At 45.8% G+C, this 13,582-nt stretch overlaps 2 protein-coding genes across 2 annotated transcripts in view; one reads left to right on the top strand and one right to left on the bottom strand.

Annotated features, from left to right (window-relative positions):
* Positions 1–1,609: 1,609 nt before the first annotated feature.
* Scand1 (SCAN domain containing 1) lies at positions 1,610–2,574 on the bottom strand. Its single transcript, XM_041670974.1, has 2 exons — positions 2,259–2,574; positions 1,610–2,163 (listed from the first exon to the last, which is right to left on the bottom strand). Exons 1-2 carry the CDS (start codon positions 2,368–2,370, stop codon positions 1,679–1,681), a joined length of 597 nt encoding a protein of 198 aa, XP_041526908.1. The 5' UTR covers positions 2,371–2,574; the 3' UTR covers positions 1,610–1,678.
* Positions 2,527–13,582, top strand: part of Cnbd2 (cyclic nucleotide binding domain containing 2) — a 55,557-nt gene continuing 44,501 nt past the window's right edge. Inside the window, exon 1 of the mRNA XM_041670710.1 lies at positions 2,527–2,607. Coding sequence (XP_041526644.1) covers positions 2,527–2,607 — 81 coding nt within the window. The remainder of the gene's footprint in view (positions 2,608–13,582) is intronic.

Here is a 13,582-nt window from a genome sequence, read left to right as displayed (position 1 = left end):
TATCAAGAAATTCCAGGAAAGCCGGGCGATGGCGGCGCACGCCTTTAATCCCAGCACTCGGGAGGCAGAGGCAGGCGGATCTCTGTGAGTTTGAGACCAGCCTGGTCTACAGAGATAATTCCAGGACAGGCTCCAAAGCCACAGAGAAACCCTGTCTCGAACCCCCCCCCCAAAAAAAAAAGAAAAAAAAAGAAATTCCAGGAAAGCATAAGCAGATGCTTTCAAATCATCCAAAGCTAGATGCTCATACCAGCTTCTACCCAAGTCTGGCTCATGCATTGTGGTGGAAGCTGCAGATTTACTAGTTTTGGTTGCTGGAAGCAATGCAAGGGCCTTGCCTTCTCTACACTGAGATTCACCCACCACTCTTGAATAAACCCAAGCTTTCTATAGACCCAAACTACCCCCTCCCCCAACAAGCCTCAAGGAAACCCAGATGTTTCATTCTTTGAAAATTCCTTCTCTTGGTAGAGTTGAGGATTAGAGAAAATTGTTAAAAACAGGAGCCCCCTGAATACATTAAAATGAGGACTTCCAGTAATTTTAACACATTCCAAGGTCATTCCATGGAAAACCATTGTGCAAATGGAGCATTAGGGGTTGAAAATGGTTTCTGTTTATTCATTGTAAAGACAAAGTGCTTCACTCCAGGGAGCTGACGGGAGAGCTCTTTCCCTCTTCATAGTATACGCTCTGGTCAAGGTCACCAGTAGGCTTTTAACAAAGGTCATGAACCCTCTATTAGTTTTAGTCAAAGCATTTCTCTAATGATAATCACTGGCGCATGCAAAGCCAGTAGACCCTGACCAAAAGGAGACAGGGGCCAAACCTTTTCATCCACGTTAGTTACTGGACAGCTGTATACTGTGGTGTGTGTGTGTATATATACATATATACACATATACATACATATATATGTAACAGTAAGTGTTAAAGAGGTTTGTTCACTGTGTGGATTGCAATCACTGATCTTTAAGCCACCAAGCAGAAAGCTTTAAGATTCATTTACAAGGAAGTGACACTATAAGACCCATTTCATTTTTCTTGGTAACACCAGTTGTTGCCTGATCAGTTTTTTGTTTTATATTTTTAGAGGGTCTCTCTACATAGCCCTGGTTGGAACTCACTATGTAGACCAGGCTGGGCCCAGCCCCAGTCCCTTTTTCAACCACCTCCTCCCAGTGCTGAGATTAAAAGCAAGAACCACAACACTAAAAAAAAAAAAAAAAAAAAAAAAAACAAAACACAACACTGAGCTGAGCTTTTAATAGGGCCACCCATTTTATTGCTCAAGCTCGGATACTAGCTAGTGCAAGGCAGGGTAGTATGGAACACTAGCCGACTACAACCATCATTAGCATTCTGCAAGACAACTCAGGTTCAGAAAAACTGCGAACGTGGTAGAGGGGTGGCCTAGAGCCACTCAACAGGGTGAGAAGAATTTCCTGCCTAAGGGCAAAGTCCTGCGCATCTCCACCCCAGAGGTCCAGGAATAGTACGTAAAGCTTTACTCTTAGAGGCTCCCGACATCCTCTTATCAACTGGAAAGGTGGGGAACACGCTCGGGAAATAAGCCCAATAGAGGACGAACGACACACCAGATCACAGGAACTGTCAAAATTCAACTTTCATTAACTCGTGGTAGGGTATCACAGTCCAAGGAGCCCCCGGTTCCTGCTCAGCCGGTGATGCGCACGTCTGCGCGGCGCCGCAGCCGCCGGACCGGGGCCGCCTCGGGCAGGATGGCCTGCAGCTGCTCCTGCACCAGCATCTCCACGATCTGCTCCTTGGTGCGGATGTCGGGCCGCAGCCACTGGCGGGACAGCTCCCGCAGCTGCCGGAAAGCTTCCCGGGGACCCGCCGCGTCCTGGTAGCGGAACTGCCGGAAACGCTGGCGAAACGTCTCTGGGCCCGGCCGAGAGGCGCCGGGCCGCGGGGTGGCTTCAGCCTGCAGAGCCGCGTCCGAAGCTGCGGGCCTGCCGGGGAGTTCCGGGGCCGCGGAGCTCACGGAGTCGGGCGCGGGGTCCGCACAGTCGACGGCTCCTTCCTGCTGTTCAGGCAGCGCCGCGGGGCTCGGAGCGGCCAGGCCGGGCTCCGGCGCCGCCATGACTACAGCTCTCGGCGTCACCCTCTTTGTCCCGTAGCTATAGGATGTCTCTGCGTCTGCGCGAAGACCGGGAAGAGAGGGATGGGCTGAAGGGCAGAGGCAGCGCTGCCCTAGGGGGACGCGGGCTCGAGCGAGGGCGAGCTGAGCTTACCTCCACCTGCGAAGTTCCGTAGCGGCCGGAAATGGGCGACACCGCGGGCTTCCCTAGGAGCGGAAGGCACACGGTCCCGGAAGCCCCGCCCACTCGCAGTCACGTGAAGCATGACCTGGCCAAGGCCTTTTGGAACGCAGAAGTCAGCTCTTCCGAGAGTTCGGACAGCATCTCCGAGAATCGTCTGTTCCCGGAGGAGCCGCAGAATAGGGAGGCAGGGAGGGCGGAGACGGAGACTGACCAGGAGTCGGAATCGCAGTCGAAATCCATGTCGGAAGAGGATACTATATTGAAGAGGGAAGAGGTACAAGAAAAGGCGACCCTGCGGACGGGCCACCTCGACTTGCAGGTGATCTGCGCCTGCTAGGGCGGATGCTGGACCAGGATCGGGGCGGAGCGTCGACAGTCCTGGGTCAATGAGGGGGCTGGCCAGGGCCTTGACGGAGCTTGACGGCTCATCCGGGTGGGGCAGCGGGATAGGGGCTCCTACTATTTTAAGAAATACCGCTCAGCCAGGCGTGGTACCAGCACTCAGGAGGCAGAGGCAGGCGGATGTCTGTAAGTTCGAGGCCAGCCTGCTCTACACAAGAGCATTCCAGGACAGCCAGAGAAACAGAGAAACCCTGCCTCGGAAAAAAAAAGGAAAAAGAAAAAAAGGGGGAGGGGGAAGGAAGGAAGAAAAGAAGGAATGGAAAGGATAGCGAGAAAGAGCAGGCAGACTCAATCCTGTAACCTTAGATTTAGAGGTCACGCCTGGGCCGCAGAAGTGCACACACACACACCCTCCCTCCTGCATGAGTGCAATAGAACTCACCTTATTTTGAGGATGACAAAATACTTGGGTAAGATTCTTAATATTGTTTCCTGGCACAAAGCAAATGCACGAGGGTTCTTTGTCATTATTTTTGCTTGTCCTCGAAAACCAAGAGACAGGTGGTTCTGTGGGTACTGCTTTTTAATTTTAGGATTAATGAGTGAACTGTAATTACGGTGTCCATTAGCCACATGTATTTATGGAACCTTTAAAATGTAAATACCCCGAATTGAAATGTATTATAATGTAGAATACTCGTGCCTCTGTGAAGGTAAAGAAAAAGGTTTTATATTTATTACACGTTGGAACATGTTGTATTATTTTGTGTATTTTGGGTCAAATAAACTATATTATTTTAATTTTACCTGTGTCTTTTTTGAAATACAGGTGCTATAAAATTTGTAATTACACATACAGTTTGTGGTATATTTTTGTTGGACAGCTGCGGTCTGGAGTGTTGGGAGTCAGGCTGTCTGGTGGCATCCTCTTGACAGGGTTTCTTTGTTTTAGCACCCCTAGCAGTAAATAATACCTACTGCCCAGTTGTTGAGAGGAGTAAATAAAGCTCTGGGGAAGACTGGGCTTTAAAAAGTACCTTCAGAGCAAGGGAGGTGACTCAGTTGGTAAGGGTGCTTGCTGCAAAAGCATGAGGTTCTGGATTCTCCTGCACCCATGTGAGAAAACAAGGTGTGACTGAGCTCACCTATCACCCTAGTGTTGAGGGCCAGAGGCAGGTGGATCTTAAGAACTGGTTCCCCAGCCTAGGCAAAACCTATGTGCTTCTAAACTCAGTCTGCGGCCCTATCTCAAGGCAGTAAGGAGAACAACAGTAAGACACCCTCCTCTGGCCTTCTCACACACCTGTACACTCACATGCACATGTCACACACACAGAGAGACACATTTTCATTAGGCACACTGCCCACAGCCTCTCAGCTACAGTTTTCTTATCTAAAATCCAAGCTCTAGATGTAAGAGAGCTGACCTCATGGAAGCTTGTGAAAGTTCGGAGATGATACCAGCAAAAGTGTAATGTCTGGCAACTTCTGGCGTATTCTATTTGACAGCTTACTCACAAATAAGGTTTGTATTTCCATCTTCCAGAAAAGGAACTGAACCCCAGAATGGGACAGAGGTTCCATATGATATGTTTCCTGGAGCTAGAGAAATGGCTGGTTAAGGGTGGATGCTGTGGCTGGGCAGTGGTGGCGCCTTTCATCCCAGCACTCGGGAAGCAGAGGCAAGCAGATCTCTGAGTTCAATGCCAGCCTGACCTACAGAGTGAGTTCCAGGACAGTCAAGAGTTACAGAGGGAAAGAAACAGGTATAACAGCGTTCTCCTTTAATTCCAGAAGTTGACAGGGGCAGGCAGATCTCTGTGAGTTTGAGACTAGTGTGGTCTACATAGTGAGTTCTAGGCAAAACCCTGTCCCCATCCCAGCTCCAAGCTTCCAGTTTTCAGCACCCGGGTAGGTAGGGTAGCTCACACCTCCTGTAACTTCAGGTCTAGAGGATTTAATGTCTGGCCTCTGCCAGCACCTGCACTCAATGTTTTGCACAGATAAACTCTCTCTCTCTCTCTCTCTCTCTCACACACACACACTTGAAAAAAGTCGGAGGTGGAGCTAGAAGAAGTTACTGGCAGGAATCAATGACTATTATCAAAAACATTGTATGCATGTATGAAATTATCAAAGAATAAAAATATATTAAAAATACAACAAAATCCTTTTCTATGGTTCCCTAAGAGCTTTTCTAGAAGGTGTTGTCTGTACAAAGTCCTACGCTAAATAAAGCCAAAACTTAAATTGCAGGCTAGATGGGGAAGTGGGTAGGATCTGGAGAGAGGCTGAGAAGTGAAGTGGGAGAGTTGGCGAGGGTAAGGCACAGAGCACAGGGTTCTGGGTTAGAATTAACCCTTTTCCTCTTGGGAAGGGATGTCTGGGAATCAGGATCTCAATCTCTGTCTCGTTTCCATCCACAGTGGAATTATGGGCTGTTAGAGATGGAAGTGAGGACCTTTGAGGTTTATATGAATCATGGAATATTAGAAAGGAGAGGGAATTTGGGATTGAATTGAAAAATATTAAATTCATTTCTAAAGCCTTTATGATTTAGCCGGCATAGGGTCTAGAAAAATTCTCTTCCTAGGAAATGCACATATTCTTATTTCAGGTATTTTATATGTATCTTTGAATAGTCAGAGGCTCAGATTAATTACATATATATATATACACACACACACATATATTCTATTTTGCAGATTGGGACGTCAGTACCCCAAAAGGTAGAAAGTTGGAAGACTGTCAGACAACTCGTAAGTGCTGCCATGAAGGGATTTTTAGAATGCTATGCCAAGGTTGTTATCACATTAGCCCTTTTTATTTATAATTTCCATTTCCCTAGGAAGGGATCTTAAATCATTAATTTCCTAGCTTCCAAAACAAGCCTTGGAGCTCAGTACGCCCACCATAAATATTGATTGGTGAAATAATAAATAATCATTGATTCCATTCCTTTCCTGTGAAGGGAAAACTTGACTATAATCCTCTGGCTTTGCCAGAGCTTTCCAGGTGTTTGAATTCGTGTCCAGTTAGTATTACCCATAAACTCACAACAGCCTACCATTGTGTGAAAAAGAAGCCTTAGTTGAATGTCCTGTCAGCTTGGTGTATGGGCATGTCTGTGAGGGACTATTCGGATTGTTTAAATCCATGGCACAGAACACCATGGGTGGGGCCATTCCCTGGACAGGTGGTTCTGGGCTGTGTGAGAACGTTCCCTAAGGGGTTGGAGAGATGACTCAGCAGTCACACACAGGTACTACTCTTCCTTGAGGACCTAAGTTCAAGTCCCAGCACCTACATCAGGTGCCCTCCCCCAGCCACCTCTAATTCCAGCTCTAGGGTACCCAGTATCTCTGACCTCTGTGGACACCTGCACTCACATGTCCATACACACATAGATACACACACATGCAGATAGGAACTTGAAAACTCAGCTAAGCGTGAAGCAGAGACTGAACCAGCAGACGGCAGTCCTCCATGCTTCCTGCCCTGACTTCCCTCAGTAATGGACTGTGACCTGGAAGTGTAAGCCAAATTAACCTTTTCCTCCCCAAGGTGCTTTTGGTCACAGTGGGGTTGTTTTGTTTTTTAATTAATTTTAATCTCTCCTCCACTTTTTTTTGTTGTTGTTGTTTTTTAGTTTTTTGAGACAGGATTTCTCTCTGTGTAACCCTGGCTGTCCTGGAACTCGCTCTAGACTGGGCTGGCCTCAAACTCAGACTCACAGAGATCTGCCTGCCTCAGTCTCTCAAGTGCCGGGATTAAAGGTGTGCACCACCACTGTCCGCCTAACAGAATGAAATGAGAGCAGAGAGTGTTCTCTTCTTAGGGGCTGTGGAAAGGAAGCCTGGAACTTTTTTTTTTCTTTTTACTCGCTGGGTGTGGTGACACACCTTTAATCCTGTCACTCACTGGATCTGGTAGCATCCTTACCACTCTGGAGGCTGAGGGACCAGGTATTGAGACCAACCTGGGCTACATAGTGAGACCACTTCTATGGAAATAAGTATAGATTCATAGGTAGTTGCAAATATAGTAGAGAAATTGTGTGCTGGGTGGTGGTGCACACACTTGCTAAGGCAGAGACTGTGGGATCCCTGTGAGCTCAAGGCCAGCCTGTTTTACAGAGTGAGTTCCTGGACAGCCAAGGCTACATAAAGAAACTGTCTCAAAAAGGAAAAGCAAAAGGAAAACAGAATAGTAGACAAATTGTATTCTTTTTTTTTTTTTTTTTTTTTTTTTTTTGGTTTTTTCGAGACAGGGTTTCTCTGTAGTTTTGGAGCCTGTCCTGGAACTCCCTATGTAGACCAGGCTGGCCTCGAACTCACAGAGATCCACCTGCCTCTGCCTCCCGAGTGCTGGGATTAAAGGCGTGCGCCACCACCGCCCGGCGACAAATTGTATTCTTAATACAATTCCTCAGTAGTAGCCTTGTTGGTTATGGTGTGAATCTGGAAGCTCCCCACAGGGTCACACGCTAAAAAGCTTGTTCCTCACGTGGCCGCGCTGTGAAGGCGGGTCTAGCTGATAGAAGTACGGGATTAGGAAGACCAGAGCTTGCTCTGGGTTCCTGCCCCGCCCTTCCCGCTGCTCCTGGGCTACAGGCACTAAGCCTCATCTCCATTCTTACTGCCCTGAAGCCTCATCTCCGTTCTCACTGCCCGGCTCTGACCCCATTATGTTAGATTGAAACTGTTGCAATCATGTGATCATCTTTGAGTGCTAAAGTTCTTCCATATTTAGAGTGCAAATATCTATTTGCTACTTGGTTTGTGAGTTTGGACAATCAGGGATACCATACCGCCTTAAGCCCAAAGAGAATGAAATGGAATTAAACATTTGATTGATTATCACCACTTTTTCTCTCAGAAGTATCTTCATTGCTTTTGCACCACTGTGACCAAATAGCAAGGACAGCTGGAAGGGAAGGATTTCTTTCGAATCATGATACTCAGGCAGAAAATCACGGAGGCCACAGTTTGCAGCAGGTGGGGTGGGGGTCGGGTGGGCTTCTTCAATTCTCAATGGCCAGGAAGCAGAAAAAGAAGAAAACAGAAAGAAACCAGGGCAGGCCAGGCGATGGTGGCGCACGCCTTTAATCCCAGCACTCGGGAGGCAGAGGCAGGTGGATCTCTGTGAGTTCGAGACCAGCCTGGTCTACAAGAGCTAGTTCCAGGCCTGTCTCGAAAAACCAAAAAAATAAAAAAAGAAAAAAAAAAGAAACCAAGGCAAAACACACTCCTACCCACAACCCCAGTGACCTTCTCCTCTCAGACACCCCCTTCCACACCTCTTCCATTGACAGGTACTGTGACTCTATCAAAGGATTAATTCGGATCAGAGCCCTCAGGACCTAATTGTCCTTAGATTGCCATCTCTTAGACAATCTTAGCTGAGCTGAGATTCTAGGTGATTTTTGTTTTTTCAAATCTTAAAAACAAACAAACAAAAAAACGGTAAATGGTGACACACGCCTTTAATCCCAACACTTAGAGACAGGTGAGTTTGAGGCCAGCCTGGTCTACAGAGCAAGTTCCAGGAGAGGCTCCAAAGTTACAGAGAAACCGTCTCAAAAAAAAGAAAAAAACCCAATAAATAAATTAATTAAAAGATTTATTATTATTTTTATTAATTTTCAAATATTTGTGGGGCCATGTTTAGGCCTAGCACTCAGGAACCAGAGGCAGGAGGATCTCTGTGAGTTTGAGGCCATTTTCATCTATGTAGAATTCCACCCTGTCTCAAAAAAAAAAAAAATTGAGTATGGGTATTTGCCTGCATGTATGTTGGTGAGCTATGTGCATGCATTGCCTCTGGAGGCCAGAAGAGAGCATCAGATCCCCCGGAACTGGCGTTAGTGATGGCTGAAAACCACCATTTGGGTTCTGGGAATTGAACTCATATTGAACTGGAAGAGCAGCCAGTCACTTGAGTCACTTGACCGCTAAACCATCTCTCCAACCCCTATTTTTAATTATGTGTATGTGTGTGTGCACGTGTCCTCAAAAGCCAGAGGCATCAGATCCCCGCAGATGGAGTTAAAGACAGTCGTGAGGGCCGGGCGGTGGTGGCGCACGCCTTTAATCCCAGCACTCGGGAGGCAGAGGCAGGCGGATCTCTGTGAGTTCGAGACCAGCCTGGTCTACAAGAGCTAGTTCCAGGACAGGCTCCAAAACCACAGAGAAACCCTGTCTCGAAAAACCAAAAAAAAAAAAAAAAAAAAAAGACAGTCGTGAGCCATCGTATGTGGACAGTGGTAACTGAACTTAGGTCTTCCACAAGATCAGCCCTGTCTTGGTGTTTCTTATTCATCAACAGTGACTAACCCTCAGAGATGTACTTGATTCCTGGACCCCAGGACAGCCCCTTCGCTTCTTGAATGAGGAAGCTACAGCTCAGAGAGTAGACAAGCTAGCCAGTGTGTGGGACCAGGACCCAGGACTGAATATGTCCTTCCTGTTACTTGATACTGTCAAGCTTTGAAAAATATTACTAAATTTGGGTATGGTGGCACTTCTAACAGAGGCAGATGGATTTCTGAGTTCTAGACCGGCCAGCGATTTATTTTTAAAAAGTCAGGCTAGTGTTTAGTATTAGCTCTCTGTAGTTTGTCTTGTTTTGTTTTGTTTTTTGTTAAGACAGGGTTTTTCTTTTTAACAGCCCTAACTGTCCTGGAACTGGCTCTGTAGACCAGGCTGGCCTTGAACTCACAGAGGTCCTCCTACCTCCCGAGTGCTGGGATTAAAGGCATTCACCACCACTGCACAGCTATGGTTTTATTTTTAATTTCTTCAATAACTAAAGATGTTGAATATATTTCCTTTCTCTTTGTGGCAAAATGTTTGTTCAAATTCACTGTACATTTTTACTTTTGGCAGTAGTTCTCATTTTTGTTTATTTAATGCAGCTTTTTAAAATTGTGGTAAGAGTACATACATAAATATTACCATTTTAGTCATTACCCAAGCTAGCCTCAAACTTGCCAGGTTGGTTTTGAACTCATAATCCTCCTGCCTCAGCCTCCCAAGTGCTGGACCTATAGGTATGTATCACCATTCTGGCACTGTTTTTTATTTTTTAGAAATAGGGTCTTCTCTGTAGCCCAGGCTGGCCTCAAGCTTGAGATTCTCCTGTGTCTCTCATGCCTCCTACTGATCATTTTAGTTCTTGGATAGGGTTTTTGTTTGTTTTGTTTTCCCAAGAAAGGCTTTCTCTGTGTAACAGTCCTGTCTGCCCTGGAACTCACTCTGTAGACCAGGCTAGCCTCAAACTCATAAAGATCTTACTGCCTCTGCCTCCCAAGTGCTAGGATGAAAGTCGTGTACCACCACTGCCCAGCAGTTGTTGGTTACTTTGAGAAAGAGTCCCATGTTTCCCAGGTTGGCCTCAAACTTATTTTGTAGTCAAAAATGACCTTGCACTTCTGACCCTTCTTCCCTCACCTTCTGAGTCCTGGGATTACAGGTGTGTGCCCAGCGTGCTCAAACTTATTAAATGTCCTCTTCTGTGGCATTCAGTCTATTCACGTGACAGGACAATAGGTGCTGTCTATCCATCTCCCAAGCTTTCTTCTTTTTCTCATCTAAAGCAAACTCATCCCATTAAAAGAGCAATTCCCCAAGTATATATTCATAAATGCAGATAGAAATAAGTATGTATATATTTGCTAATATTCCATTCTCTCGGATTTTGCCGATTAAGGTACCAAGGAGGAAAAAGATGAAGTCCTGGGAAAAAATACAAAACCTAGTAAGTGGATCTGCTTTAGTAATTGATTCACATGTCATGAACATATTGGTTCTTTCTACTCTTTGGCTATTGTGGATAAAATTGCTGTGATATTGATGTTTGAATTTCCATTTTCAGTTGATTTAAGTATGAACCCAGAGGTGGGATTGCAGGGTCGAATAGTAATTTTGTATTCAACTTTGTAAGAATCAACCAAACCAGCTGGGCAGTGATGGTGCATGTCTTTAATCCCGACACTTGGGAAACAGAGGCAGGCAGATCTCAGTGAGTTTGAGGCCAGCCTGGTCTACAGAGTCCCAGGACAGCCAGAGCTACACAGAGAAACCCTGTCTCAATCAATCAATCAATCAATCAATAAATAAATAAATAAGAAAGAAAAAGGAAAAAAGAAAGAAAAGAAAAGATGTCTCATAAGATCAGGCTGTAAGCAAGCCTATAGGGTATTTTCTTAGTGATTCATGGGGAGGACCCAGCCCATGTTGGTGGTTGTGGGTTTTATAAGAAAGCAGGCTGAGCAAGCCATGCAGAGCAAGCCACAAAGCAGCACTCCTTCATGGCCTCTGACTGCATTAGCTCCTGCCTCCAGATTCCTGCCCTGTTTGAGTTTTTGTCCTGACTTCATGAACAGCTCTTTAGAAGTGTAAGTAGAACTTTAAGTCTTCCCTCCCCAGCTTGCTTTTGGTCATGGTGTTTCATCACAGAAATAGAAACCCTAGGACAAGTTGGTATAGGGATAGAGGGGTATTGCTGTGACAGACCTGATCATATTTGTTTGGGAAGCATTGTGGGATGATTTTGGAACTTTGGGCTAGAAAAGCCATTGAATGTTGAGAGCTCAGCGAGCTGTTCTGTAGGCGCTTGGAAGATAAGAATGTTGAGAGCAGGGCAGACAATGGAGGCCTGTGTTTGTGAAATTTCGGAGGGAAATTTAAAGACTCTATTGAAGCTGGGCCGTGGTGGCATATGCCTTTAATCCCAGCACTCAGGAGGCAGAATTAGGTGGATCTCTGTGAGTTCGAGGCCAGCCTGGTCTACAAGAGCTAGTTCCAGGACAGCCCCCAAAGCCACAGAGAAACCCTGTCTTGAAAAATACCAATAAATAAATAAATACACTATTGAGGTAATTTGTTATTTTGGATTAAGATTCTGTGATTCTGGTTTGCTGGGGCTAAAGAATCAGTTTGAATTAACAAGATCCCAGAACTGCTAAAGCGAAAACTTTGCTTTCCTGGGACGCTTGATGCTGGTTGGCTGGAGCTGAGAATTTAGCAGTGATTAAGAAGAGACCAGCAGGAGGTGGTGGCGCACACCTTTAATCCCAGCACTCAGGAGGCAGAGGCAGGTGGATCTCTGTGAGTTCGAGGCCAGCCTGGTCTACAGAGTTCCAAGACATCTAGGACTACACAGAGAAACCCTGTCTCAAAAAAACAAACAAAAGAGATTAGCATCGTTGAGGTGAAATCTTCTGGGAAGTGTTTCATCAGGGTCAACCTACAGAAGCTATACTGTGTTCTAGAGGTGATCAAGGCTATACCTCATGCTGGCAGCTTAATTTGGTACTGTGTAAGAGTCTCTCAGGTGGTACTGGTTTTGAAGGCATGAAGGGGTCATGGAGAGCTGTTGCATGGAGAGTGGGCCCTTGTTCTGTCCCAGCCACCTGGCTAGCTTACACTTGAAATAACCACACAGAAACTGTATTTATTAAATTACTGCTTGGCCTATTAGCTCTAGTTTCTTATTGGCTAATTCTTACATCTTAATTTAAGCCATTTCTATTAATCTATGTATCGCCACATGACTGTGGCTTACCGTCAAGATTCTCACCAGAGTCCATCTCAGGCAGGAGATCCATGGCATCTGCCATTCTACCCTTCTTCCCAGCATTCAGCTCTGTCTACTCCACCTGTGTAAGTTCTGCCCTGTCAGGCCCAAAGCAGTTCCTTTATTCATTAGCCAATGAAAGCAACACATAAACAGAGGAACCTCCTACATCAGAGAGCAGTTGAGGTTTGGCAGTGTGAGAAGCCAGGACTGTTGGTGAAGATGGAGACTCAGTACCAGTTGAAGCTCCAGGACTGAAGGTGTCATGAAGAGAAATTGAGGCTTGGCACCATGAAAGAGCCCAGGAGAGGCTATTGGTGAATGTGCAGTCCTGTTGCTGCAGAAGCCTCCAGCATTTTGGAGATGCAAGTACCATGGGATGACCCCTGAGGACAGCAGCTGAGGTGGATTGGAGCCTGTGTGAGCCCAGAAGACAAGCTGTGTGTGCTGCAGAGGGCAGACCTGGAGAAGTGATAGGGAGGGAACCCAGATAACTGGTCGTTAAGTTATTTAACTGTCGGGGTTTGGTTTTGCTTTGCTCAGATTCTGACTGTGTCCTGGTTCTTCCCTCTTGAAAGAAAGTATTTAACTTAATTTATTGTTATTTGTGAAAGATGTGTTTCTGTAGAGGTTGTGGTGGTTTGAATGAAAATGGCCCCATAGGTCATAGGTGGAACTGTTTGGGAAGGATTAAGAGGTATGGCCTTGTTGGAGAGGTGTGTTACTGGAGGAGGGCCTTGAGGTTCCAAAAGTCCATACTGTTTCCAGAGACTCATTCTCTGTCTCCTACTTGTGGATCAGGATGTGAACTCTCAGATGTCCCTGCTGCCACGTTGTTACTCTGCCATCATGAACTTTAACCCTCTGAAATTGTAAGTCCAAATAAACACCTTTATGTCATGATGTCTTATCATAACAATACACAAGTAATTAAAACAGAAGTCAAAGGACAACTCTGTGGAGTTGTTTCTCTCCTTCTATCCTTATTTGTGTGTCAAAGATGGTTGGGAATATTATTTTCAGGTGTGTGGTTTTTGTTTACACTGCATTTGTTTAACTCTGTGTTGCTGTGTTACTGTGCCTGTCTAAAACACCTGATGGTCCTAATAAAGAGATGAATGGCCAATAGCAGGGCAGGAGCAAGGATAGGTGGGACTGGCAGGCAGAGAGAATAAATAGGAGAAATGAGAAAGGAGCAACAAGAGAACAAGGAGAAGACATCAGGAGCAGTCACCTAGTCAGTCATAGAGTAAGAGGCAAAAGGTAGTTAGGATAATTTAAGTTAAGAAAAGCTGGCAAGAAACAAGCCATGCTAAGGCCTGGCATTCATAGTTAAGAATAAACTTCTGTGTGTGATTTATTTGCGAGCTGGA

The sequence above is a fragment of the Microtus oregoni genome, unplaced genomic scaffold (genome assembly GCF_018167655.1).
Source record: "Microtus oregoni isolate MIOR12 unplaced genomic scaffold, Mior012 000020F_ref0000438, whole genome shotgun sequence".
In the NCBI taxonomy this organism is placed as follows: Eukaryota; Metazoa; Chordata; class Mammalia; order Rodentia; family Cricetidae; genus Microtus; species Microtus oregoni.
The sequence above is the reverse complement of the archived record's forward strand: the minus strand, read 5'-3'. Positions and strand labels throughout refer to the sequence as shown.